At 53.1% G+C, this 25,735-nt stretch overlaps 3 protein-coding genes across 3 annotated transcripts; 2 read left to right on the top strand and 1 right to left on the bottom strand.

Annotated features, from left to right (window-relative positions):
* Window positions 1–1,776: 1,776 nt before the first annotated feature.
* On the top strand, window positions 1,777–2,099 carry PtA15_6A679 (uncharacterized protein; the record flags this gene model as incomplete). Its single annotated transcript, XM_053170409.1, has 2 exons — window positions 1,777–1,783; window positions 1,891–2,099. 2 exons carry the CDS (start codon window positions 1,777–1,779, stop codon window positions 2,097–2,099), a joined length of 216 nt encoding a protein of 71 aa, XP_053021604.1.
* Window positions 2,100–8,202: 6,103 nt separating this feature from the next.
* On the bottom strand, window positions 8,203–8,959 carry PtA15_6A678 (uncharacterized protein; the record flags this gene model as incomplete). Its single annotated transcript, XM_053170408.1, has 2 exons — window positions 8,203–8,805; window positions 8,915–8,959. The coding sequence occupies 2 exons, from the start codon at window positions 8,957–8,959 to the stop codon at window positions 8,203–8,205; spliced, it is 648 nt and encodes a 215-aa protein (XP_053021603.1).
* Window positions 8,960–10,721: 1,762 nt separating this feature from the next.
* Window positions 10,722–25,735, top strand: PtA15_6A677 (uncharacterized protein; the record flags this gene model as incomplete). The annotated part of the gene is made up of 8 exons (XM_053170407.1): window positions 10,722–11,076; window positions 11,166–11,231; window positions 11,307–11,454; window positions 22,374–22,997; window positions 23,066–23,227; window positions 23,296–24,707; window positions 24,778–25,630; window positions 25,702–25,735. 8 exons carry the CDS (start codon window positions 10,722–10,724, stop codon window positions 25,733–25,735), a joined length of 3,654 nt encoding a protein of 1,217 aa, XP_053021602.1.

Raw genomic sequence — 25,735 nt, 5'->3', positions numbered from 1 at the left:
GCAAACAGGACCCTCAACGAGAATCACATCAATGTGTGAGTATTGATGGCTCTCGCAATCTACTGTCAATCTGACCAGTTTTCTGTATTGTAGGTGGCATTGCCTGATTTGCCAGAAGGACGCCAAACTCTTCGGCAAGTCCCCCATGTTGGAGGACTTAGATAAATTGGCCTGTGTTTGCCCGTCCAAGGACAACGTCAGGGTCCTAGCTACCGAGATCGCCGATATTGTGGATTGAATAAAGCTTGGTCTTCCCGGAAAAGCGCACCCGGTAAAGTTATGTGGTTGAGCAGCTGTGCAGCGGTTTCTGCCGGCGTTTTTGACACACAGCCTCAGGACTGTGACATCATCAATCCAGCCCGGTTGGATTGTCATATCCTGAGGCTGTGTTAGAGCCCGCTCCATCCCACCTTCCACCCATCCCGCCGGGTTTTGATTGATATCCCATCCCGGTTCCCTTGACGACGCCGCCTCTGACTAGCCATCACCAAGATCCGATCCAATGGTTTTCCGTGCCTACGCCCCCGCCACAAAAATTGCCGTCGTCCGGATGGCCCATCAAGGAATGGGCTTGCCGGAGATCCGTAACCTGCTCAGCGCCCCAATTTCACCTCAGTCCTTCCGCCGGTGGCTCGTGCTTTTCGAAGAGACCCGGTGTGTTGTGAGGGATCCGGAAACTTACGAGGCTTGCGGCCGACCTGCAACGTTGACAAGAGAGGAGTGTGGATTCGTTATTGAGCTGGTCAAATCCGAACCCAGTCTGTTCTTGGAAGAGATCCGAGAACACCTGTACAATGCGACCGGGGTTCTCCTCAGTGTTGAGGCGGTCCATCGCAACCTTGTCCATCGGCTATTGATTACGCTGAAGAAACCCAAGACCTGCAATATCCGGCGATCTATACTTGCCAAGTACTCCTTTATCAAGCGCATGGAGTATTTCCCCGCAGAATTCCTGGTCTTCATTGGTGAGGGTTTCTTTATTTCTGTGGTGTCATTTGTCCTTGCTAATATTTTAGTCAGAGCAGATGAAAGCTCCTTTTGCAACAGGGATCTCCTCCGACGCTATTCTAGGTCGCCGCGAGGGACCCCTGCTGCTCGGTTTGTGATCAACCAGAACCCCCTTTGACTCAGCTTGCTGGCAGCCATCTTGATCGATGGACTTGCTGCCCTTACAACCACGGCCAACACGTTTGATGGCCGCAAGTTCAAACACTTTTTGGAGCACGATCTTGTCAGTGATCTCAACAGCCGGCCGGTTTTTTTTGGTCTGTAGCTGATTTGATGCACCAGCTTCCTTGCATGAACCCATACCCCGATGTCAACTCGGTCCTGGTCTTGGACAACGCCAGCATCCACCGAGGCCACCGTGTGCGTGATCTCTGCAAGGCGGCCGGGATCCAACTCATATTCTTGCCACCCTACTGGCCAGAATTAAACCCAATCAAGCTCGGTTTTGCCTTGATCAAACATCAATTGCGAGCTTCACAGATCCTCAATCGGTCAAACGACTCCGAATGGGAAATTTGCCTGGCAGCTGGGGATATCCTGACTGCTGACTTTGCTCGTAAAGTGTATGACCACTGCGGGTATTGTGTTCCGCCCAACTGAACACATTTTTTCTTCTCACTTTGTCCATCTTACTCCCTAACCTCACAAAGCCAAGCCTTAAGAAAGACTTTTATCCTAGCTCACATGATTGTAATTCTTGCATCGGACACTTGATCCTGTCCTCTTCCCAACCCAAGCCTCGAGTCTGAACCATTTTACCCAAGAAAAATGTATTGTATCTTATTCAAAAATATTCTTAGCTGTCTTGTTTTGTGTAGTACGTAATTTTGTTGTTACCGTTAAAATTAAACAACACTGAATCAAATTCTCCGTGTATTAAAGTCCCCACATCCACCTGGAAGAAGGTCCTGATCTCAGGGATTGCGCCGGTGCAATCGGTGGTGAATCTGGGGACGGGGATTGCGGATCTGGTGCTCCTGCCAATCGAGGAGATGAAGAAGAAAGATGACCGGCTGAGTCGCGGGATCCAGAAAGGCACAAGCTTGTTCGCCAAGAACACGAACCTAGAAGTGCTCAAGCTGGGCGCTTGATTGGCGATTGGGACCCAAGTGATCCACAAGAAAGCCAAGGCTGTCCTCAGCGCATCCACGGTCAATCATCCCCTTCGGGGCAAAACAATCAACCACCATCTCCCCCCAAACCCGGTTTCTCCGTCTTCCGATCCCTCTCTCCATCATCATCCGGAACAGGTCCTAAAATTGGACACTGAAACACTAGAAGGGCTGCATAAACAATGTGGAATGAAAACCACTTGATATGCTCAATTTATTGAGCCAAGGGGCTCAAATTCATATCTTTAAGGCTACTATTATTGTCAGTTTTTGTTAAGGATTTAATAAATGTGTAAGGCTATGCAAATGTATGAAAAAATACAAGCTAGATGTTCAGTTGTTCGCGAGAGTGGTTTTTAAAGTCTTAAGCTAGAACTAATGCCCTCGGATATATATATAAAAACAAGCTCATTTCTTTTTAAGGCTACAAATGGTCGGTTATTTTAAACTAGCATGCTTGAAGGGGTAATTATTTTCAGATTAGTGAATAGACTATTGAGAGGACTTCAATTTTTCAAACTTTTGCACATGATCTCGTAACTGGGCAATGAAGACATTGTGTAGACCCCAGCCTTTCATGATTTCTCGGGTGATATTCTTCAATCGGAATATCTTGGGGTTTGTGGCCTTGTTGTCTACAAGAATACTCACAATGCCCTCTCTCTCGCAAACAGTAATCTTGACGAACTCGAGGTATTTGTCCAGGAGGTTCTCTTCGAGATTGACTACCAACAAGGTATCGGGATCCACGGCGAGGCTGTTGATCTGGCTGCTTGAGTGGTCACTGAGCTTGCGCTTCTTTTGGGTGGAAAGCATCTCAAACTTCAAAATGGGTGGGGGGGTCTCAACCATCACTCCGTCCTGCCCTTCAAACTACAACACATGAGATGAAATGTGTTTAGTATTTATCCAAATGGAATAAAAGGTCAGATTTTGTACTCACAATCGCTTGCACCCACTTTTGGACAATGGCCAAAGTGAGAGGACTGTATTGGGTTGGATCTGTGGGATCAATGTACACAGGTAGTTTTTGTTTGTACTTCAGGTTTGGTGGGTGGGCGGCAAAAATCTGATTGACAATCATGTTGATTGCATTGAAATTGCCGGGCAAAGCCCTCCTTGATGGATCTGCCGGATTCAAGGAGGCCGTTTGAGCAGCCTTTTGGGTCACAAGGTGTCTCTTGACTTTGACAACAGCCTTGGCTTATTTGGCGACGACCTCTGGGTTGACCATTGCAAGATCCAGGCTTGCCGTTGGAGAGGACCGTAGCCATCCAGTGGGTGAAGGTCGCAGCGTCTTTGACTCGATAATTGGAAATCGCCTTGAATTCATTGGCAGCTGGAAGATTCATCAAAATCTTCCAATCCATAGGCAGGTAGCCAGTTTTGAGAGCATCACAAATCAATTGCGCCGCACCATTGAACTGCTTGTCGCACGCTTGTGCAACGGTCTCGTAAAACTCCTTGAGGGTCAATGTAGCAGAGACCTGGATCATAAATTTTTTTGCTGATTTGATTGTCCCGTAGGTATTTTTGGCTGAGGTTCTTGCAGACTTTGGGTAAAAGAGCCGAAAACTCGTGCTGCAATCAATCACCGGCGGCTGGAATAATTATCGGAAACAATTGATTAATCTAGAAATTAGTCCAAGAATCAATAATAGTTAGCCCTCCTTACCGTCAATACTGCCGGTGGTGAACCAATTCTGCAAATTTGGTAGAGCTCGGAGGCGGAATGGTAACCCAGGGGTGGATGTTCCCTCCCAAACAGATTGATCCCCAGCCGAGACATTTCGAAAACGTTTGAATAATTTAGAAGTTTTTTCAAATCCCAATTGTTTCAAAACTTTCAATGGCTGGAATTTTGGCAGCCTGGGAGGTTGGCGCTACGATGGCCGAGGAGATCATTTCCTGGGTAGGGGGGCTGAATCGGGAATGGTGGTGAAAATCAGTCTTTCACGCCACAAGCCAAAAACCACACAGCAGATAAAAAAGGGAAACGTACAAGCCCATATTTGTGCACAGCAAACTGGTCTTCGAATCCAAGCTTTCTACAAAGGAAAATATGTAAATGCCCCCGTGATTGGTCCCCCCCTCCCCCCCCCCCAACATTCATTAGACCCCGTGAAGCACTGTTGCCTATGTTTGCTCTCTCTTCCCACCCCCTCAATCTCGTGTTTCCCCCATTGTATGTTGTGTATCTAGGTAGACGTCCCCGTCCTTAGATACATTTGCGAATTGATAAAGATACCCCCAAAAGTTATCCATGTGCGCTTTTGCCCGTGAGGGCCACCCACCCATCGGCCAAACTGCATGCACCCGAGCCACCGTCCGCATTGACCCAAGGGCCGCCTCCACGCCGCCCAACACATGCCACGCCAATCAGCTGTAAGGCTGTGCCCCGGGGTTCGGGACGGGGCATGAGGGTCATCCCAAACCCCACACCCCAACCATGCCCCAGAATGCCCTGAAGCCCCAGGGCATGCCCATTTTTTTTCTAGCCGCTGAAATGATGTGGTTATCATCACATTAGGTTTGCATTTACCATAAATGTAAACCTAATGTGATGATATCAGAGCTAACGTGATGATATCCAAGTTGAGGGCTGTTGGGGTCTGGTTATTGGAATTTTAAGCTTGAAATTTGACAAATAGCATATTTACCTCCGGAGTGGAATTATTACAGACATGAAGCAAAAAGCCCCTCATCTAACTCCTCCACCATCCAACAGTACAATTATCAAGCTTGAAAGCAGTGACAAAGATCAAAAATCTGCCCATAAAGCCAAGAGAAGTTGGGTTTGGAATCACTTTCAAATTACAAGCGACAGCACCGCGGCAATTTGTCAAGTTACCCAGAAAGGTGGGAATATATGCGGGACCAAATTGAAAAAAGATAAAAGTGGAAGCACCAAGAACTTTCACGGCCATCTCTTGCAAATCCACCACCTCGCCAATCCTAAGCTCCTGAAAAAGACGCAGAAATCAAAGCATATCGACATGGAGAAGTGGTTGAAGTCTGGCTCCTGCATACCAAAAGTGAGTGCCATTTTATCTTATAGTTATTGTTGCATTAGAGTCAGGATTATTTCTGACTATGCAACGTGGGTCCTCTTGTAGGTGGAGCTTAATAATGTTTCATTGAAGAATGCACTCGTATACTTCCTCGCCGAGTGTGATCTACCATTTACAATTGTTGAGCGACCATCTTTCCGTGCACTTGTTCGCCTACTCAACAAAGGGGCCTCACCCCTAATTACCAGTGTCTCCTGCAATGGCATTTCCACTCACCTTGACAGAGTCTTCCTCCAATCGCAAGAGACCATCAAGCTCCAGTTTCTTGCAAAGCAAGATCATCTTTGGTTCACAACTGACGCTTGGACTGCCCCGAATGTCACCGCTTTTATGGCGGTGACCACTCATTACTTGGATTCCAACTTTGAGATGAAAGACTTGACCATAGCTGTCCCTCATATTCAAGGTGTGAGTTTTCATTTGTCTTTTATTTGTTATTTAAATGAAACAAAAAGTAACCAAAACATCTCATCTCTCCAGGAAGTCATACCGGCAGGATGTTTGCGGAGCAATTCTACGAAGTTCTTGAACGTTATGGGTGTCTTGACAAGATACACACGATTACCGCTGATAACACCGCAACAAACAATTGAATGGCCCGGGAACTCACGCTTCAACTTGACTCTTTCAACACTGCTACTCATCTTCTTGGCTGCGTTGCACATGTCATCAACCTCGCTGCCAAAGCCAGAATCGCGGCCCTTGGAACTCTGGAAGACTCAGCTCAAGAAGGTGAAGAACTTTCCACCGCCGCAATGGGAGGCAAAGCTCCGTACAATGCACCTGCTCACCTGGCCACTCAAAACCGGATGGGCATCAACTTCATGACCACCAAACCTGATGGGGCCAATGTTGAGGCTGACTTGATCCTCAAGAGGCTACATGGATTGTGTACCTATGTACGACTTTCACCTCAATGCCGCGAACGTTTTGCCAATATTGTCGGCTTTACTCAGCCTGATCTTGCGGCCAAGAAAATCACGTGTCTCAAAATCAATGTTTCAACCCGCTGGAATTCAACCTTTGCAATGTTCCGCCGGGCCATTCAACTCAAGGAGTCATGCACTCATTACTGTCAGTCCCAACCAGAGACTCGCCGCTTTCTGTTGACCTTGGAGGAATGGAATCAGGCCAAAAATATGATGAACCTCCTTGAACCACTCAGCGAAGCAACTGAGCTGTTGTGTGGATCCACTTATCCAACGCTGAACACAGCCCTTCCGGTTTACATCACTCTGATGATACACCTCCACTCCGCCAGGCGAGGCTGTTATGATCAAGCCCAACTCTTCAATCCCGAAGCCCAAATGATAGCCAAAATTGATGGCTACCTTTGTGATGCACTCACTAAGCCAGTATACATATGTGTGATGGTACTCGACCCCACTTTCAAGGTTAGCTTCTGGAAGGCCCACGAAAACTTCATACACAATCACTATTTGCTCTTGGTCGATGATGTCCTTTCAACTTTCCGCGCTGCTGCCCACGAATTCAAGGATCAGCTTGGGATGACCAAGCCTGCTAGCAACCCGAACCCAATGGCCAGAGCCTCTGGAGCAGGTCCCTCAAACTTCTTCACAGCTGCTTTTTACCAACCACCCCCACCGATTGAGGGGATTGAAGCCAAGATCTCCCGCTACTTGAAGGAAGATTCCGATCCGCAGGGCAGCAATATCCTTGCTTATTGGGCCAGTTGACAGAGGACTTATCCAATCCTGTCACAAATGGCACGGAAATTCCTTTCAATCCTGGCAACTAGCGCTGCTTCCGAGCGCGTGTTCTCCAAAGGACAACAAATCGTCTCCTGGCAACGATCCGCGCTCCAACCAAGGAGCATTGAGCATCTCTTATGTTTCAAGGGATGGTTTCAAGCCTTTGATGGCCCTTTCTAGGCTTCTGATTCCCTTTTCTTGTTATGTCTACACCCGTTTCCTGGGTTTCTTGTCCGCACGTGTGCCCTTTTCTGTCAGTCTCTAACTACTTGCTCGGCCTCTCATCTCGTTTTCTTTTCCCTCAGGCTCCGCTCGGCCTCTCATTTCATTTCCTTTTCCCTCAAGCTCTAGATAAAACAGTCCTGTATATACTTGATGGCCACTGGAATTACAAAAACAAACATAAAAACCCAAAGAAAGACATCATCCCCCAGGGAATCCTCCCTTTGCAAAAAACCATCATATGCCCCGGGGTTTCGGGGCATTCCTGAGGCCAATCCCGGACCCCGTAACCCAGGGCATGATCCCGAAGTCATGCCCCGAACCCCGCTTTCGGGGCGCAGCCTTAATCAGCTGCAATGGGCGCTGTCGGCATCATGCCAAGACGACGCCCGGGTACCCACCCTGCCACCCGAGATGCGCCTTTCAGACTCAATATCACTGGTGACTCAGCCACATCACTTGCGCGCCTGCCCGCTAGCCCACGGCGGCCCCCGAGGCATCTCGATGCATGCCCTCCTGGTGACCGCAGAGGCGCGAGCATGCCATTGAAGAGACCGCCTGCCTCGCATCCCCGTACACCCGGGGAGTCCATCCACGGAGAAATCACGCGGATTCCACGAGGACTCCACGTGGTAGCCGCGCGCAAGGTCGGACCAGCGGCTGGAGGTCCAGGGAATCACGGGGTCACCACCGGGAGGATCACCCGTGGATTCCACGGCAGATTTCGGCTCCGCGTGGAATCCCCGTGGATTCCCTGTGATCACGACGTGGAGGTTGGGCCCACGGCTCCTTCAACCGTGGGCTCCCCGAGAAATCACCGTGATACCCACGCGCGGGTACACCACGTGCCTCAGCTTTCCGTGGGGACCACCAAAGGTGGTCTGCGGAGCGGATCAAAAATGCGGGTAATATTGCAGAATGTGGTACCACCAGGGTACCACATGCTGCATTGCATATCATTGTAAAAACATAAAAAGATAGATAAAAAAATCACAAAGAGAAGCAAGAAATAAAAGAAAAGTGAGAGAAATAAGATGTGGCAGCAGGCGCAGCGGAGACATTGTTGGCGGGGGGTGTCTAGGAAGGCTGTTTTCCGTTGGTTTCTTTAGAATTGGGACTTGCACTACTCTTGGTAGTATCATTAGGATCAGCAGATCCAGTTTGCTCCCCATTTCCGAATAAGCAACCCTCAACACAATCAGCAGCAGCCATCAGAGAAAGCGGGGGAAGTCTAGAAGAAGTAGTCACCGGCAGACGGCGCGGCAGAGAGATTGGCGGGAGACCGAGCGGGTTGATGTCAAGGTTAGACAAGGCCTTGGAAGATGCCAAGTGTGAGGGCAGGGTGGAAGTGGCGGAGGAGGCGACGGAGGGCGAGAGGCAGCGCAGGATGCCGGATGGGCCGATGCTGTCTGTGCCGGCTTCCTTGGTCGGGTCGTGCGAGGGGCTCCCGCATGCGCGCGAGGAGGACGGATGGCCGGGCTTGGGCACATGCTGGTCGTTGCTGCTCAGCCCGCTGATCTCCGGAGCGCCAGGGACCCGCCCCGTTGGCCCGGCGCTGCTACTGCTTGTCCCCGCCGTTGTGGTCGTGTTGGTCGAGGTCTGCATCGTCGTTGGCGTGCTCGGGCCCGAACTGGTGGCCTGACCCTTCTCCGACGCGCCCACTACCGAGATATCCAACTCCTGTACACACACAAACGCAAAAAAAAGGGGAGAAAGTTAGGACAAGGGGGGGCTGGGGGAGAGGAAAGAGAGGAGAAAGGGGGATCTTGAGTAGATAAGTCAGTAGGACTTCGTGCAGGAAGACATATTGGCGGTAGTTTGCGACCATCGACATGCGCTGTATCTAGTAATGCTCACCTTGAGCATTGCCCGGCTAGGATGAAATGCATTGAAGCGAGCCACCCGGCTGTGCCCACCTCCGGGGGCCGTGAGGAAGTGGGACTGAAGGGTTAGAGGGCGGGGTGGCGAGGCCGGGGATCAAGTCGTCGCTTCCCTTGGGAGCTGTTGAGTGTCCTCAAAACGCACACGAGCCAGCCAATATCACTGAAATAGCCCTAACACCAGCAATGCATCCGTGGGTTCCTTGTCGTTGAGAACAACGAGGAACTCACGGGGACAGTTTCCACTGGGATCCCTGAGGGAGCCGTGGATTTGTTGTGATTCTCCCCATCGGGATGACGGGAAAATCCCAGGCGGGTGGAGACGACGGGAAAGCCCGTCGTCTCCACGCATTTTCCACGGGAGGGTGGAGACGACGGGGGGAGCAGTGAAATCCACGTGGATTTCACAGAGCCGGTGATCCCGTTGTCTCCACAAACGCGCGGGCCAGGAAGCACCCCCGCCATGTAGGCGCCGTGAGGTCATCCCCAGACATATGGTGTTGCAAGCGCGTCTGGGCACATACCCAACTCCCGCTTGGCCGAGTGCCTCCGGAGGTTGGGTATGTGCCCAGCGGGCTTGATTGGGCAGCTTGCGCGGGGGGCAGAGCTTGGCACACAGCCAAGTCCCGCTTGGCCAAGATCAAGCTCTGGGCCGATGGGATCTGTGACCTGGCATGCAACACGCCGGTCATCAGACGCCGGCCCTTGTCTCTGCCTTGAAAGGCAAGAAAAATGTATCCTTGAGGAGGAGAAACGTTCTGCCTTCTCGACATCGCACATCGGACATCGAAAAGGAAGCTTTTCCTCCTCGATGGCCGGTCTGTAGGCTGGTCATCGGGGAGGAAAGACTCCCTTCGCAGTGGGTGATACTAAGTCTTGTATCGATCATCAAGAAGGGAGTCTTCCCTTCTCAATGACCGGTTTGTAGACCGACCATCAAGGAGGGAAACTTCTCTCCTTGATGGCCGGCACAGCGTTTGGCGTGCGTGGCACCCTCGCTTGAAATCGGCCCAGCGGGGCTTTGTGCCAAACCCCGCCCACTTTGCGATATGCCAAGCGGGGGTTGGGAGTGTGCCAGGCGGGTTTGAGGATCGGCCAAGCGGGCTTTAGGGCCGGCCACGCGCACTTGGCCTTTTTTTGGCCAAACTTTGGTGAGTGCCCAGACAGGCTTGCAACACCATATGTCCCGAGGATCTCGGCATGGACGCCCGCAGGATTGCCCATTACTGGAAGCGCAGCGGGAAGTGTTAAGTTCCGTGGAAACAAAGAAACGCGTCTCCCCCCCAAGCGCCGGTGGTGTAACTGTCACAGATACCGCCGCCGCAGACCAATAGAGAAGTAAAGAACCTCATCTAGCCATAAGGCAAAACATACACAACCGGAAGTAGGAATGTTCCTGAAACCCATCCGCATTGATTGATCCCTGATGGGCCACGACCGCTCTGGGACGACCAAAGGAGTTACCGGCTCCAGCCGCTCCCTGGGCAAAGTCCTCTGATAAATAGGAGAGAACCTCTCCCCTCTTTCCCCATTGCTCAGTCACCGGAGCAAACTCTTTCCTCCATAGTCTCCGCGCGCCATAGTAAGCGCGGTCGAGGAATTTGTCCCTTTTAATTTTTTTGCCATCTTAGAAAATCTAAATAACCTGATTCCTCTAAATCACACTTCCTTCGAAATCTTACTTGGCCCTTCTTCTTAAAAGCACCCGCTGTTACTATGTCCGATAGAGTCCAATCCGTCACGGACGGGTTCCGTAACAAGAACCAAAATCCCGGAGACAGCTCCAACGCCCCATGCCCAGGAGGACCCGCCCCTGCTGCCAGTTCCCCAGCTATCCGCACTGCACCTCCAATCACCCCCCCCCAGGAGACCATCCCTGCTCTCCACCACCCTGCCCCACCCTCTACTCGGGAGACCGCAGCTAAAAAGAGCAAAACCCAGAAGCACTCCGGGAAGAGCCCGTCAACCAATTGTGTTGGCAACAGCTCAGACGACCCCACCCCAAACCCCTCTTCCAAGGGCGGGACTAGACCAGACTTGGAGTTTTCCAAGAGATTAGTGGCAGATGATAGTAAGCCTTTTTCGCTTAAAACTATTAGACCGTCTCTCCTCAGAAAGTTAAAAAAAAAAAAAAAAAAAAAAATGGTGTGCTTTGTTTAGCTGACGATGAAATTACGGAGCCGGGGATAGACGTGTTGGATCCTACCCCCAAAGAACCCTCCAAAGGTACGCCTTTCTGCTCTACACCTTTGTGTTGTTCCTGGTCGGCTTAATAGCTGTTCCTTGTCCTCTGAACTACAGGGAAAATGGCTCTCTCTATGCCGGCCCATAAAGGTCCCAGCAGACACGACGAGACGATTGCCACTCTTGTGGAGAAAAATTTAGCAGCAGAGAAGGCCGGCGACCAAGAAGCTTCGGACCTTTACTTTGTGATGTTCAAATCGCTGATGTCAACGAAGCCCTCGGCTCAACCAACCCCAACTCCTATGGCAGTCTCCTCTGAGGACACCAACCTCAAGTTGCTGTTGAGTTATGAACTCAGGTTTTGTTTTCTTTTCTCTGCTTCTCACATGTCATCTCTTTTGTCACATTTCACTCCTATGTTACAGGTTGTATGTAGACTACCTGAGGCAGCAGACGTGGAAGGATTCCTCTCTCATCCTTCCACGATCCTTGAACACCATCCCACTCCGTGCCTGCTGCTCTCAGGTAGGTTATCTCTTCTTCTCACTCCTCTCATCTTGTTTCTCTGTTTCTTTCTTTTTCCTTTTGTTGTTTCCAGTCTGACATGAAATATCATCCTTCCACGATCCTCGAACACCATCCCACTCCGTGCCTGCTGCTCTCAGCTCTCAGCCTAGTTTCTCTCATCAGGTTATGAGTCCCAGTTAGCTTCCAGCTAATTATCCAGCCTCGCTAAGCACGTTAAAAATCGGCGTATCGGGTGTTACGAAGTCGTGATCTTCGCAAGGATCAACCAAAACCTGTTCTGTCCTCTCTTACTCCGATGTCTACTCCTAAAGACACCAAGCAGGACTCCTCTACTCACGCCAACATCGGCATCACTCCGCAAATGTCATCTGTCTCTTCCAAGATATTGATTGCCAGGCTCCCCATACTCAAAGCCCCGGGTACAGATTCCAATTATCTTAATTGGAAGAAAGTTTTCCACCGAGTATTCAAGTCAGCTAAAGTGAGTCACGTACTTACCTCGGTGGCACCCAACCGTCGTCCGGCCACGTGGGACAAAGACAATGATCTCGTGTGCGCTGTGTTGGTCCAAATCGTCGATGAGTCTAACCTTTGTCATCTCGCCGATGAGGATAACGCCGCGGAAATCTGGAATGATCTCTCTCGCGCCCATCAAGACTCGACAACTGGGGGCCGCGTGTTCTGGATCCGCAAGCTACTCAATGCACGGATGGACGGCAATGACATCGATTCCCATATTGACACTTTGGCAAAGTACTACAAACGTCTCAACTCCCTTGTTACCCCGGAAAAACCCCTTACACCCAAGGACGTTCACAACGCCGCTCTTCTCAGCTCGATTCCGCCCGATTGGCTCCACTGCGTGTCTGGCCTGATGAACATGGAGGGGGTTGAAACTAAAACAATCGTGTCCGCTCTCAAGAACGAAGCCATCAGGCGCGAATCTCAGGGAGACATTATCTCTGTTTCCTCTACAAAAACCAACCCCTCCAAGCCGGTTCCTTCCTCAAATAGCACCAAAGGACCTCGCTCTGATTCCTCGAAAAAACCTCGTCGCTGCCCCCTCTGCAACAGCGATTCCCACGATCTTAACTCGTGCAACAACACGAGAAAACTCATCTCCGAGCACAAGGCTGCTCAGAAGGCTCGTTGGGAGGCCAGCCAACGGGAAAACCCCTCCTCTTCCACTAACAAACCAGCAGCAAGAGCTGGTAGGACGTCGGCCGCCACTCTTGGTCAATCGACTCATAAATACAACGAGGACGTCGAGTCTGATTACTCTGGGTCTCAAATTTAGGTTACGGCAGGCAACGCAGTCGCTTCTCTCTCAGTCTCCCCCGGTCTCCCGTCAGGGGGGGATGCAAATATTGACTCGGGTTGTTCCATGTCAATGACTCCAGACAGCTCATCCCTCCAAGATCTCAAACCCGATTGAACTCCAGTCCTACTAGCCGATCACTCCGTGGTTGAAGCAACTCACAAGGGTCTGGCCAACCTTCCTATTGACGGCGCTAAATCCATAAAAACGTTGGTCGTTCCAGCACTTCACAAACCACTTCTGTCGGTCGCCGGGCTCTGCAATGAGGGAATCTCGTTGGTATTCACAAAATCCTCTTGCAACTTCTTTATTTCCTCCGACTTCAAAGCCGACGGCAAGGTCATCGGTCGAGGATACCGCAGAGGAAATCTATATTATCTCCCCTCGGAGCCAGTGAGCTCGTCCTCCTCTCTCACACTCTCATCCACATCATATGACAAATCCCTGCTCGGTCTCCACAACCGCTTCTCCCACATAGGGCTGAAGCCGCTAAAACTCTTACTAAAGCTAAAAAATATCACTCCCTCAATTATGAATGAAACGGATGTTCAACGTTGTCCTGTTTGCGTCCAAGCCAAGATGCCGCGTACAGCATTCAAGTCCCGCTCGCCCTACCGATCCACAGCACCTGGCCAACTAATCCACTCGGACGTGGGCTCATACAAGGTAAAATCTCGAGAGGGCTATTCATATTTCATTACATTTATTGACGATCACTCCAAGTATCTTGTAGTCTATCCTATGAAATACAAGAGTGATTCTTTTGCCTGTTTCAAACTCTTCCAAGCCACATTTGAGAGATCTGGAGTCCATAAGATCCTAGCTCTTCGTTCCGACAACGGAGGTGAATACGTCTCAAACGAGTTTTCCTCTTATCTTTTGTCAGCCGGGATCAAGCACGAACCGGGCCCCCCTCACTCTCCTGAACTGAACGGCGTGGCGGAAAGGACGAATCAGACCATCAGCAACCTTATTTGCTCTTCGCTCATAAGTGCCCACCTGCCAAAATCCTTTTGGGTCAATGCCCTGCGTCATTCACTCTTCGCCTACAACTCATATCCCTGCAATACACCAGCAGGATTTAAAACACCAACCTCAATCCTCGGTGTCCAACCTGTTGATCTGTCCTACATTCACCCTTTTGGTTGCCTCGCATGGTACAAAGTACCTGAAGCAAATCGAAAGAAGCTGGACAAAAAGGGCCGAGCCTCTATCCTACTCTCATACATCTCCGATGGAGGTGGTTTCCGGCTCTGGGATCTCGAGAACAGGTCCGTAATCAAATCCCAAGATGTTATTTTCGACAATTGCACCTTCCCTTATGGTGCACAACTAAGCACCCCCCCCTCTCCTATCACAGTGGAGATCTCTTGGCCGGCACCTCCTGTGCCTTCCACACCCTCTCTGGCACCGGCTCCCCTCGTTCATCCAGCACCCCAGACGGCTGGTAAGCCTCCCACACCCTCGCAGGTCCCTGCTCCGCTATCCCCACCGACAACTGACACTCCGGTACATCCTCTTTCTTCTCCGCCGGCTCCGATTAGCTCGGATTCGCCGGTGGCACCCCTACAATACTCTTCAAATCAGTGCTCCCCTACTCTTCCAGCCTCTCCAGGTCCACCCCTCAACATTCCGCTTAAACCATGCTTTGATCGCCGCTTGACCGCGTCAATCCACGCACCTGGAAATGCTCCCCGGGAACCCGCCACCATTCCCTCTGACTCAGACGAGCCTGACTCTCCAAAGTCCACCCCTTCCTCGCCGGATTTGGGGCCGTCCGTAATCTCACTTCCACTGCTTCCACCGCGTGCTTCCACCCCTCCGCCTAAAGTGAAGTCTCCTTCCCCTCCGCCTCGTCGTTCCGCCCGCGAACGCAAAGCCCCTCAACGCTATGGGAACTGGGCAAAGAGTGCCTCCACCAGTCCCAACATCGACACTCCTAAGACATGGAAGCAATTGCTTAAATCCCCCAACAAGCACAGATGGCTTCAGGCTGCGGACAAGGAATTCGCGTCGCTTCTAGGCATGCAAACCTGGAAGCTTGTACCCCGGCCCGAAAAGCGTAAAATAATTAAATCAAAATGGGTCTTTAAGATTAAACGACGGCCTGATCACAGTATCCAAAAGCTCAAAGCCAGACTGGTGGCAATGGGCTACTCGCAAATCCAAGGGCTTGATTATGACAAAGTATTCTCCCCCACACTTCGACTCGAGACCCTTCGACTCATTTTCAGCCTCTTGGCCAACCGCAACTGGAAGGGCCGCCAAGTAGACTTCAAAACGGTGTTTCTGAATGGTCACCTCAATTCCCCTGTATATATGGAACAACCACCGGGTTTTGAAGACCCCCTGCACCCCGACTGGGTATGCGAGGTAAATCGGTCTCTCTACGGTCTTAAACAATCTCCAAGGCAATGGAACTTGGAGCTACACAAAGCTCTCCTTGACATTGGTTGGTCAAACTCAACCTACGACCCTACCCTCTACTTCAAAATCTCGGCAGGTAAACTAGTCGGCGCCCTTACAACGCATGTGGATGATCTGGCGATTGTTGGTGAACCAAAGATAGTTTATTCCATCATTCAGTCAATTGGAAAACGCTTCAAGATTGGTGCCGATGAAGAACTGAATCATTTTCTATCACTCAAGATCACAAGAGACATACCTGGACGTTTGGTTTTTCTCAGTCAATCTCATTATATTTCTGATCTCTGTTCCCGCTTCCTAGACAACAAACATGTTCCCGTACCCACTCCCACGGATTCAAACTTCAAGAATCTCAGTCGCCGTCATCCCTTGGACCCTACATCCTCAGGACCATACCCCCAACTCATTGACTCACTGCTATGGGTATCTCAATGCACCCGACCTGATATTTCCTTTGCGGTAAACAGACTATCTCAGCATCTGCGGGACCCTTCAGAAGCCCACTGGCAGGCGGGACTTCGTGTTCTCAACTATCTGGTCACCACGAAAGACCTCAAGCTTCGACTCGGCGGACCTCTTACTTGCTCCGGATACTCAGATTTGGACTGGGCGGAAGATCGAGACGACAGACGATCAACATCCGCATACACCTATTGCATTGGCGACGGCGCCATTTCCTGGAAGTCGCAAAAACAAGCAACTGTCTCGCTATCCAGCACCGAGGCCGAGTACAAAGCGCTGTCGGATTCTTGCAAAGAGGGTATGTGGCTTCGACATCTCCTGACCGAACTCCACCTTCGACCCAACACTCCAATCCCCCTACACGTTGACAACAAAGGAGCGGAGGCCCTTGCCAAAAATCCAGAACATCATGCCCGCACCAAGCATATACATGCAAGGTACCACTTCATCAGAGAATGCGTTTGAGACTCGGAACTCTCCCTCCTGCATGTATCGACCAAAGACATGTTGGCAGACATGCTCACCAAGCCTTTGTCTTGCGTTGCCCTGGAAAAACATTGGCTCATGTTTGGTATTGTCAAATAAAAAAAAATTCTCTTTCCTTCTCTCTCTCCGTCTAATTCCCAACTTCCTTTCCCATATCCCTCCTGAAACCCTTCTGCATTCCCCTGTTTCCTGTCCTTTCCTTCTTCTTTCTTTCTTTCTTTCCTTTTGTCATTTCTTTTCTTCTGCTTTCATTCCATGTGGTCAGCAAGGGGGGGTGTTGAGTTATGAACTCAGGTTTTGTTTTCTTTTCTCTGCTTCTCACATGTCATCTCTTTTGTCACATTTCACTCCTATGTTACAGGTTGTATGTAGACTACCTGAGGCAGCAGACGTGGAAGGATTCCTCTCTCATCCTTCCACGATCCTTGAACACCATCCCACTCCGTGCCTGCTGCTCTCAGGTAGGTTATCTCTTCTTCTCACTCCTCTCATCTTGTTTCTCTGTTTCTTTCTTTTTCCTTTTGTTGTTTCCAGTCTGACATGAAATATCATCCTTCCACGATCCTCGAACACCATCCCACTCCGTGCCTGCTGCTCTCAGCTCTCAGCCTAGTTTCTCTCATCAGTTGCGTCCCAAGAAACCGGTCAACCCTGACCCTTACGCCAAATACACTCTCATCCCCAAATATCATGAGGAAGAGGATAATCAATCCGACGGTGAATCTGTTGTCGGTGACATTCAATTCTTGACTGAAGCGGTGCCCCGTCATGACGAGATGGGTTTCACCCCCTACTTTGACAAGAACATCAGAGAACTCAAGGGACCTATTCCCCTGACCATTTTTAATAAAGCTTGGAAGAACCGTGCGATTCTCTACTACGCAGAGAAGCAATCAAAGTTCGAAGACTCGTCCTCCAATCGTAACCGCTACACTGAGTACCCTTACCCGTCAGAGTGGACCCAATCATTCAGTGATTGGACCTCAAACCACCAAAACTTTTATAACACTCTTAAAGTCAAATACAACTTTAAGCGTATAGCCAACTGGCTGCTTGCTCACAAAGCAAACGCGGACACGATTCTAGCTGAGGATGGCTTCATGGTTGCCCTCCGTTACGACATTCAAGTCCGAACCAACGCATTTGCACATCGCGTTGCCTTGGCAGACGGTTCCCAATCCGTGGCAAACATCTCTGTCTTCCGGATCAAAATTGCCCACTCTTGCTATGCGACAGCTAGGAAATTTGACGAGCTTGACTTCACGGACAACCCATATGCGGAGAACGGAACTCGGGCTCATTGGGACCCTACCACAGGTGCCCCAAAAACCGAAAAGAAACAAGCGGTAGCCAAGGCCTCGACTGTTGCTAGTACCTCAGGTCCCTCGGGTCTCCCTGCAAAACCTACGGGTGGCTGAGCCCCAAAAGGTAGTGGCTACAAGGGCAACAATTTTGACCCCAACCATGCTGCGAAACAGAGCGGCCAAGGGAACGGGAAAGCCGCCCAGTAGGCCCAATTCTTTCTTTTCCTTTTTACATCTCCAACAGCTTTAGTCCACGATTTTCACTCTTTCCCTTTGATTGAGCTACCCTCGATAACCTGTTAAAAAAAAAAAAAAAAAAAAAAAACGAAATTTTCCCTGTTCTTATCCTCACTCTGTGTTGAAGCTTGACCTGGTTGTTTCTGACCAATGAAATAAATGTTCCCACATTTTGTTTAGTGAATGCCCTGAAGAGACCCTATGCACGGCCCTCAATTCGCCCCTAAGTGGTCCAGAGGGTCCGGAGAGCGAAATTGGGGTAGCTCCCCTCAGCCTCAAAGCCCAAGCGGCCCCACTTCCTTACTGGCCCACACAGGTCTCCTGCGAGATGAACATCGAGGCCTGGGAGGCTGCACTCGTTTGAGCGGACCTCCTGCCCGAGTTCAACGATGTACTTGATGGTTTTAGAAATGGTTTCCACCAAGGGATACCAGTTCATTCATTGGGTCCCAATAGGAGCTTCTTCACCCCGGACAACCACGCTTCGGCTTGGGAAGTGAAAGACATCATTGAGGAAAAACTCCAGAAGGAGTTACTAAGCGGACGCATGTTTGGCCCGTTTAAACACTCCGAAGTAGCGAAACATTTCGGCTTTTTCAGGTCCAACCCGCTTGGTGCGGTGACCAACGGTGACAGCTCACTGCGTCCCACAAACGACCTATCCTACCCACACTCTAGGCCGGAGACCCCCTTGGTCAATTCCTTTGTGAACCCGGATGACTTCGCCACCACATGGGACGACTTTAATATTGTCTCAAGCTTCTTGCGCCGAGGAGAGAAGCCGTGTTTCTTGGCAATCTTCGACTGGGAAAAGGCGTATCGCCAAATCCCAACGGCCATGAACCAGTGGCCCTATTTAATGGTGAAAAATTTCGATGGTGATCTTCTTTTAGACACCAGAATCACTTTTGGTGGTGTGGCAGGCTGCGGCTTGTTTGGAAGACCCGCCAACGCTTGGAAACAGATCATGTTGGATCGGTTTGACTTAGTTGCTATCTTCCGTTGGGTTGATGACAACCTCTTCGTGAGGGACGTCGACTCCTCCACGGAAATGGATGACATTGTTGCCCTTTCGGGTACCCTGGGTGTCAAGACAAACGACGAAAAGTTCTCGGCGTTTGGGCCGGAACAAAAATATATAGGCTTTGTGTGGAACGGGGTCGACAAGACCGTCCGGCTGCCTCAAGGGAAACTATTCGAAAGAGTCGATCAAATCAAGCAGTTCTTGAATCAGCGCTTGCTCTCCTATAACCACGTCAAAGTCATGGTAGGACGCCTTAACCACGTGTCCTACCTACTACCCCAACTCAGGTGCTACTTATGTAGTCTCTACCGCTGGCTCAAAAGCTGGGTAACAAAGTCCGCTCTGCGCACGCTCCCCGACAACGTAAAAGACGACCTGGACCGTTGGTTCCATACTCTCGTCACTTTTACGGAAACTCGGCTAATCCCAAATCCCGCTCCAACCGAAATCGGGTGGGTGGGTGACGCTTCGACAGGCTTCGGCATCGGAGTGATGATAGGCCGTCAATGGGCCCAATTTCAATTGGTGCAAGACTGGAAAGAGCTAACAAACCAAGAGAGAGGTATCGCCTGGCTGGAAACCGTGGCTATCCGATTAGGCTTATTGATGTTAGAATCGCTCGGCATCAGGCAAGGCAAAACCTTTATAGTCTGGACTGATAACACCACGACTGAAGGCGCCATACGCAAACGCAAATCTAAAGACAAATGGGTCAACGAAGAATGGAAAGCCATTCAAGATGCCCTGGTCAGACTACAAGTCGACATTGAAGCGAGGCGAGTTACCTCTGCGGAAAACAAGGCTGACGCGCTCTCCAGAGGAGTGCAAGACGGACACGAGTGGCACCGCGTGGTCCCCATCCATCTTCCAGCTGATTTGGAACGATACATGTTCCAGGTATTGTACTAAGCACTGTCCGGGTCCAATGAAGCAAAACACTTGCTAGGCTCCCCCTTGTCCTTTTGTTTCACATGTTTTTCTGCCGTTTTTGTGTTCCGCATGCCGGTCCTGATGCGTATAAAGCAATCTATGATCCCTTCCCTGAAAATTGAGTGCAAGGTGTCCCGTCCCCCACTGAGCAATGCTCCCACTCGACAAAATCAAACCCTTCCTTCGGGACGGGTCTGTCGAGAAAACTCCCACGCCACAAAACCTCTATTTTCTCAGGAGTTATAAGTTAAACTCACTCCTCACGCTCAACACCGCCGTCAAAAAATTCTCCCGCTTCAAAGCGGCACAAGGAATTGAGGAATACCGGTTACCAATCACAGAAGACGATGTCTACGACTTCTGCTTCTGGGCTGGGAGGGATGAAGGAAAGAACAAGACGCAGGCCATCGCCGCGAGCACCCTCGAGAAATATCTGAACGGGATCAAGGTGTGGCACCTATACCACCGCACGCGTTACCCGGAATCCATGAATAAGACTGTGAAAATCCTATTGCGATCCTCTGCTAGGGCCGACGCCTCGCTTGCGGCGAAACCAAAGAAGGGAGCCGTTCACCTTAAACATCTCCTCTTCTTGGCCGAGCAACTTCAGCATAAAGGACCAATGGAGCAAGCAGTCCTAGACCTCGCGATCACCGCGTTCTGGGGAATGGCTAGGCTGGGTGAACTTACTTACAATAGAGACTCGGGACCGCTAGACCACGCTACCTCGCTCCTCACATCCGACGTGAAATTCGTCTCCGCAGCCGGAAAGATGAAAATAAAGCTTGCATTGCGATATGCTAAAACTTGCAAACCAGGCGAGGTTCAACACATCGACCTGAAAGCCCTCAATAACGCCCTCTGTCCTGTTGAGGCTGTCAAGCGCCGAATCGAGGAATCAAAAGGACACCAATCCTCACTGTTCGGTTACTTTGACCCCACAGGCAACCGCCGGCACCTCACAAAGAGCAACGTCACCAAAATTCTCACAAGCGTCTGGAAAAGCGGTGACTACCACGGAATCTCCGGGCATTCCTTCCGAGTCGGGGGCGCGTCTCTCCGGAACGCAATGGGCGTAAACGTCACGGACATCTGCCGCCTAGGAAGGTGGGTGTCGGAGTGCTATAAGCTATACATCCGACCCTACACCCCGCAGGAGAAAAGCGACGCGATATCGCTAATGGAAGATTTAGACCGTTGTTGGGCTGCCACACCCCCTGTCTTAAATCGCTAAACATACATAGAACTCCTACCATAACTACCCCGTCAGGAAAATGAAATCAATTGATATGGGAACTCCCTGAGGCTCGAACTCACTCGAGAATTGGGTCTGAGGTCGTACCCCCCTCGCCCTGTGGCGAGATCATTTGTTTTTGTAAAGGTTTCCTCTCCCTCCCACACGAAGCCGAGCGGCGCAGCTTCTCCCTCGTCTCGAGGTCAAGCTGACGTCCTGTGCACGTCTTCCGGAGTGAGGCACCTTACCCCCGACCCTCACTCGGCTAGCTTGGGAAGCAGCATAAACGCTCTTCCGGGTTAGCCTAGGCTTCTAGACACTACCATAGCCGAAATAGTAAAACATTTGAAATCCACACCTTAAGGGCTACCAAGCCTCGCCGTAGGCAAGCCGAGCCAAATGTCCGCGACACGTGAGTCCCCCCGGGCTCCCCGCTCCGCTTGCGTGCTCACGCAGTAACAGTGACACGGAAATCCAGCCATGGCGCACTGAGGTCGCTCCCCCTGCGCCTCGGTTGGGTTGGCGCCCATCTGGGCTGACCTAGGTGCGCCATTCATGGAGGACGCCCTGGCGGCGTGTGGCCCTACGGCGGCATCAGGGCGTCCGACTACTGCGGGGCCCTGCTGGCGTCCGGTCGGCCGCCCTCCTGACTGCATCCCACTTGTCCCTCCCGTTGCACTCCCGGCAACAAGACATGATTAGTTTGAGCTGAGAAGCTGAATCGGCCGATTGTGCGCTTTTGTGGGGAAACTTGGGCTGTGGTGGTCTTGGGTTCTGTGGAGCCAGCTGGTGCGTTTTCTTCTGAGCAGGGCTTTACCCAGCTGTATTCGACTGTAACTGGAAGCTGGCTTTCTTCGCTTCATCGTCGCAGCCAGCAGCCAGATCCCAGCATGGTGCAGGCCGAGCACGGAAGAAGAGGCCGCTTTCCCCCTCTCTCCGGTGCCGGGCAGCCGAGGGCGGGTGGGATCGGCAGGAGTGCAGGGGGTGCGCCTGTTGACCATCCCCAGCACAAACCACCACGACCAGCAACGACCAACAACAACCACATCACCATCACCATCAACGAAACACAAACAACGAACAACGAACAACGAACATCCGGACAAGAGGAACAACGAACATCGGGCCATCGAACGATAACCGGCGCAATGATAACCTCAAACCACAAGAAACTGTGCGTCACATCCCAACAACTATGCATGTAGCTCCTTGCTGACCACCATTCCCCCTCCAGGGTCAATGCCTGCTACCCAGTCGCCGTCAAGAACAAGACCCTCGCCGCCATCGCACCCGACCCGAACGCACTGAGCAAGCTGATCTACTACTGCGCAACCAGGCCACACAAGATCCACAAGATCACCAGCTACCTGATCTCCTACGCCCAGTCCCAGGCCTTGCCCTCCTCCTTCACCGCATCCCTCTCCGTCTACCGCCACTCCAAGCCCGGGCTCATCTGCACCATCAAGATCTTCACCCACCTCATCCACAACCCACGCATCAACCCCGCCATCCTCGCACCCCACCTCGCCACCATCATCGCCATCGGCCTCGGCCTCTTCAACCAGGCCTTCTCCTCCGAGCCCCTCCCTCCCACCACCACCACCACCCACCACCCGGAAACCCCGGAAAAAGCCTCAGAAGCCTCCGGGTACTTCGGCTCCGACTGGGTCGCCCACGACCTCGACATCACCCGGACCACCATCGAGCTCTTCTCGACCTACGCCGAGGCGATCAGACCAGACTGTCTGCAGGACGACCAGCAGGCCCGCAACCACCTCTTCTTCCTCGCCAAGTTCGCCTCCGTCGCCATCCAGACCCCCCCGATCACCCACCCCCCCAGCCCCGACCCCCCCAAGCCGTCAGTCACCCTCCCCTATCCTCTCTCTCCCGTTGACCACCGTTCTCATCACTCCCTCGGCCACACAGCGCGAGATGTCTGGCCCTCATCGCCCTCGCTAGCTCACTCACTGCCCCCGGCCTCTACTCCACTCCTTCCTTCGACCGACAGATCCGCATGATCATCCCCGGCCTCGTCTCCTCCATCCTCCCAAGCCCCCAGCGGCCCCCAGACGAGCTCATCACGCTCATGTGAGTCTTCCCGGTTTTTTTTTTTTTTTGAAACACACATCTCGTATGTTGACTTGCGTTCTTACTAGTCATCAGGCCTGTCCGAGCTGCCCTCCGGCGCCGCCCGACGACGGGGAGCTGCTCGCCCAGCTCAGCGCCCTCCAAGCAGCCATCACCCCCCTCTCCCCGCCCGCAGTCTCCCCCGCAACCGAACTCCACCTCGTCCTCTTATCCACCACAGCCCTGCACTTCCTGCTCAGCACCCAGCTGTCCACCCTCGCCCACTTCGAGATCTGCCTCACCGAGATCCTCATCCAGCTCGAGGCCTCCATCGCCACTCCTCCCTCGTCGGACTACTATGGATGGCTCGGGCCCGCGCTGCTGCGCTGGACGACGCCCAAGTATCGCGCAAGTGTGATCGAGCTCGTCGTCGATCGGCTCACCCTGCTCGACTCTAAGCAGCCCCACAAACCAAAGTCCAAGCAACAGCACCTGCAGAGAATGACCGTCCTGGCGGGCATGCTGGCCGCGATGCTCTCCGACCCGCTCACGGGTACCATCCAGCTGCTCAATACGCTCACGCTCATCCACCAGCTCCTCCGACTGCTGCACTCCACACTCGTCCTTGACCCCAGCGGCCCAACCGCAGCGCAGGCCCTGTTGTCCGGCCTGCTGGTCGACGGCGTGGGCGGGCTGGCCCGGAGGGAGTTCTACGATGCGCAGATCAACGACATGTGCAAGCACGTCCTCGCCCAGATCTCCGCCCTCCTCGGTCCATCCGTCGAGGCCGACCCGTCGGAGAAGGACGGCCCGGCGGTCGCGGCGCAGCCGTTGTTCGAATGTCTCGAACGCATCCTCACCAACGCTAACACTACGGCCCTTCCCTCGCCGGACCGCCGCCAAGCCCGGCTGCCCGTCTCGCTCCTGCTCATGAAAGACGCCCTGCCGCTGCTCGAAAGGCTGTCCCACCCGCCCTCGCGCGCCGCGTTCTTCAAAGCCCTGCACGTCTACCTCCGCTTCGAGGCCTTCCGAGCCCCCCCGCTGGGGCGCCAGGAGCCGGACGGCCAGCTGGCCGCATTCCTGCACGCGTTCTGTGCCCTCTTGGGCTCGGAGGCCGCCCGGCCCTCGTCCTCCGTCGCCGCCCCGGGCCCCGGGTGGCTCGCTTGCCTGCTCGAGATCCTCGCCCATCGCGAGTTCGTCGTCCTGGCCACCTGTCTGCCCTTGCTGCGCGAACTCGACGCGATCTCGGACCGGCGTTCTCCCGACGAGCCCGGGGAGCAGAAGGCCTTCGTGCTGGAGTGTTTGGCAACCGTCGGCAAGGTCTGGGAGCTCGGCGCGGTGCCGGTCGCCCGTACCCTCCCCCGCCGGATCCAGTGGGACGTGCTGGCCGGACAGCTCGCTCAGAGCCCCCTTGTCCAGCTCAAGGCGGGGACGGACCGGGCGGGGCTCGAGGCCCAGTTCCTTCCGCACCGTTGGACGGTTCTCGAGGCGCGCACGCTAGGTGAGCTGGGCCACGATCCGGGGGGTTTTCGTGTCGTATTAACCGCGGGTTTCTGTTTTTTGATCCGCAGCGGGATGGACAGCGAGTGGGGGCAGTCGGCGGGGCTCGCTCAGCGGCGGCCGGGTCCGGCCGCGGGTGACCTCTGCGGCAGCGTCGACGAGCGAGTGGGCCTCGTCCTGCGGCGCGGGCCGGGCGGGGGTGCGACAGGAGCGGGGCAAGAGCCTGCTGTCGGCGCTGCACGACCGCTCGTCGCCGACGGGCAGTCTGTCGACCGTGCACCCAGCCCCGTCGGTCTCCGACCTGCGCAACTCGCTCCTCGGCGCCGGCTTCTTTCATCTGCCCTCCCCCCGCACCGCCAAGGGCGCGTCCATCAGCGGCCGCAGCTCGGTCCTCTTGCCCGACGACATCGGCCCCGACGACCCGCCCTACAACGTCTCCTCGGCCGACCTCGCCCGCTACTTGTCCGCCACCACTGGGCCCTCCTCCCGCTCCTTCATCACTAAGTCTGCTGCCCCAAGGGGCGGAGACGACTTCGGCCGGCCCGCCGCCTCCGTCGACTCCGCCGCTGAGCACAGACACCCCAAGTCTCTCCAGCTCGACCTGCTCAAGGCCCGTGCTGTATCGCTCGCTCGCAGACAGACCCTCACCGCCGAGGTCCTCGACAAGGTCCGCAGGAACTCCCGCATCCGGCCCCTCCCGCCGCCCGGCCCGCCTCCTCCGATGCCTATGCCCGCCTCCGCCGCCGCCGACGACGCCCTCCAACGCCAGAAGGAGAAGGAGACTCAGGCTGGCCGCGATCCAGACACCTCCGCTGGATCCCAGCCGCCCACCTCCTCCGACAACGCTCGTGCTCCTTCACCTCATGCTCATATAATCGCGACCACCAATCCGCCGCCCTCTCCTCCCGCCGGCCTCCCATCCAAGTAAGCCCCCCTGCCCTGCCCCTCCACGCCCGAGACCGCCCGCTCATGGCTGCGCCTCCCGGGGCTTCTAGGAGCGCGGCTCTCGCGCCGCCGGCCACCGAGTGA

Source organism: Puccinia triticina, chromosome 6A (genome assembly GCF_026914185.1).
Source record: "Puccinia triticina chromosome 6A, complete sequence".
NCBI classification, from domain to species: Eukaryota; Fungi; Basidiomycota; class Pucciniomycetes; order Pucciniales; family Pucciniaceae; genus Puccinia; species Puccinia triticina.
Note: the sequence above shows the minus strand (reverse complement) of the source record. Positions and strands in the feature narration are given on the sequence as shown.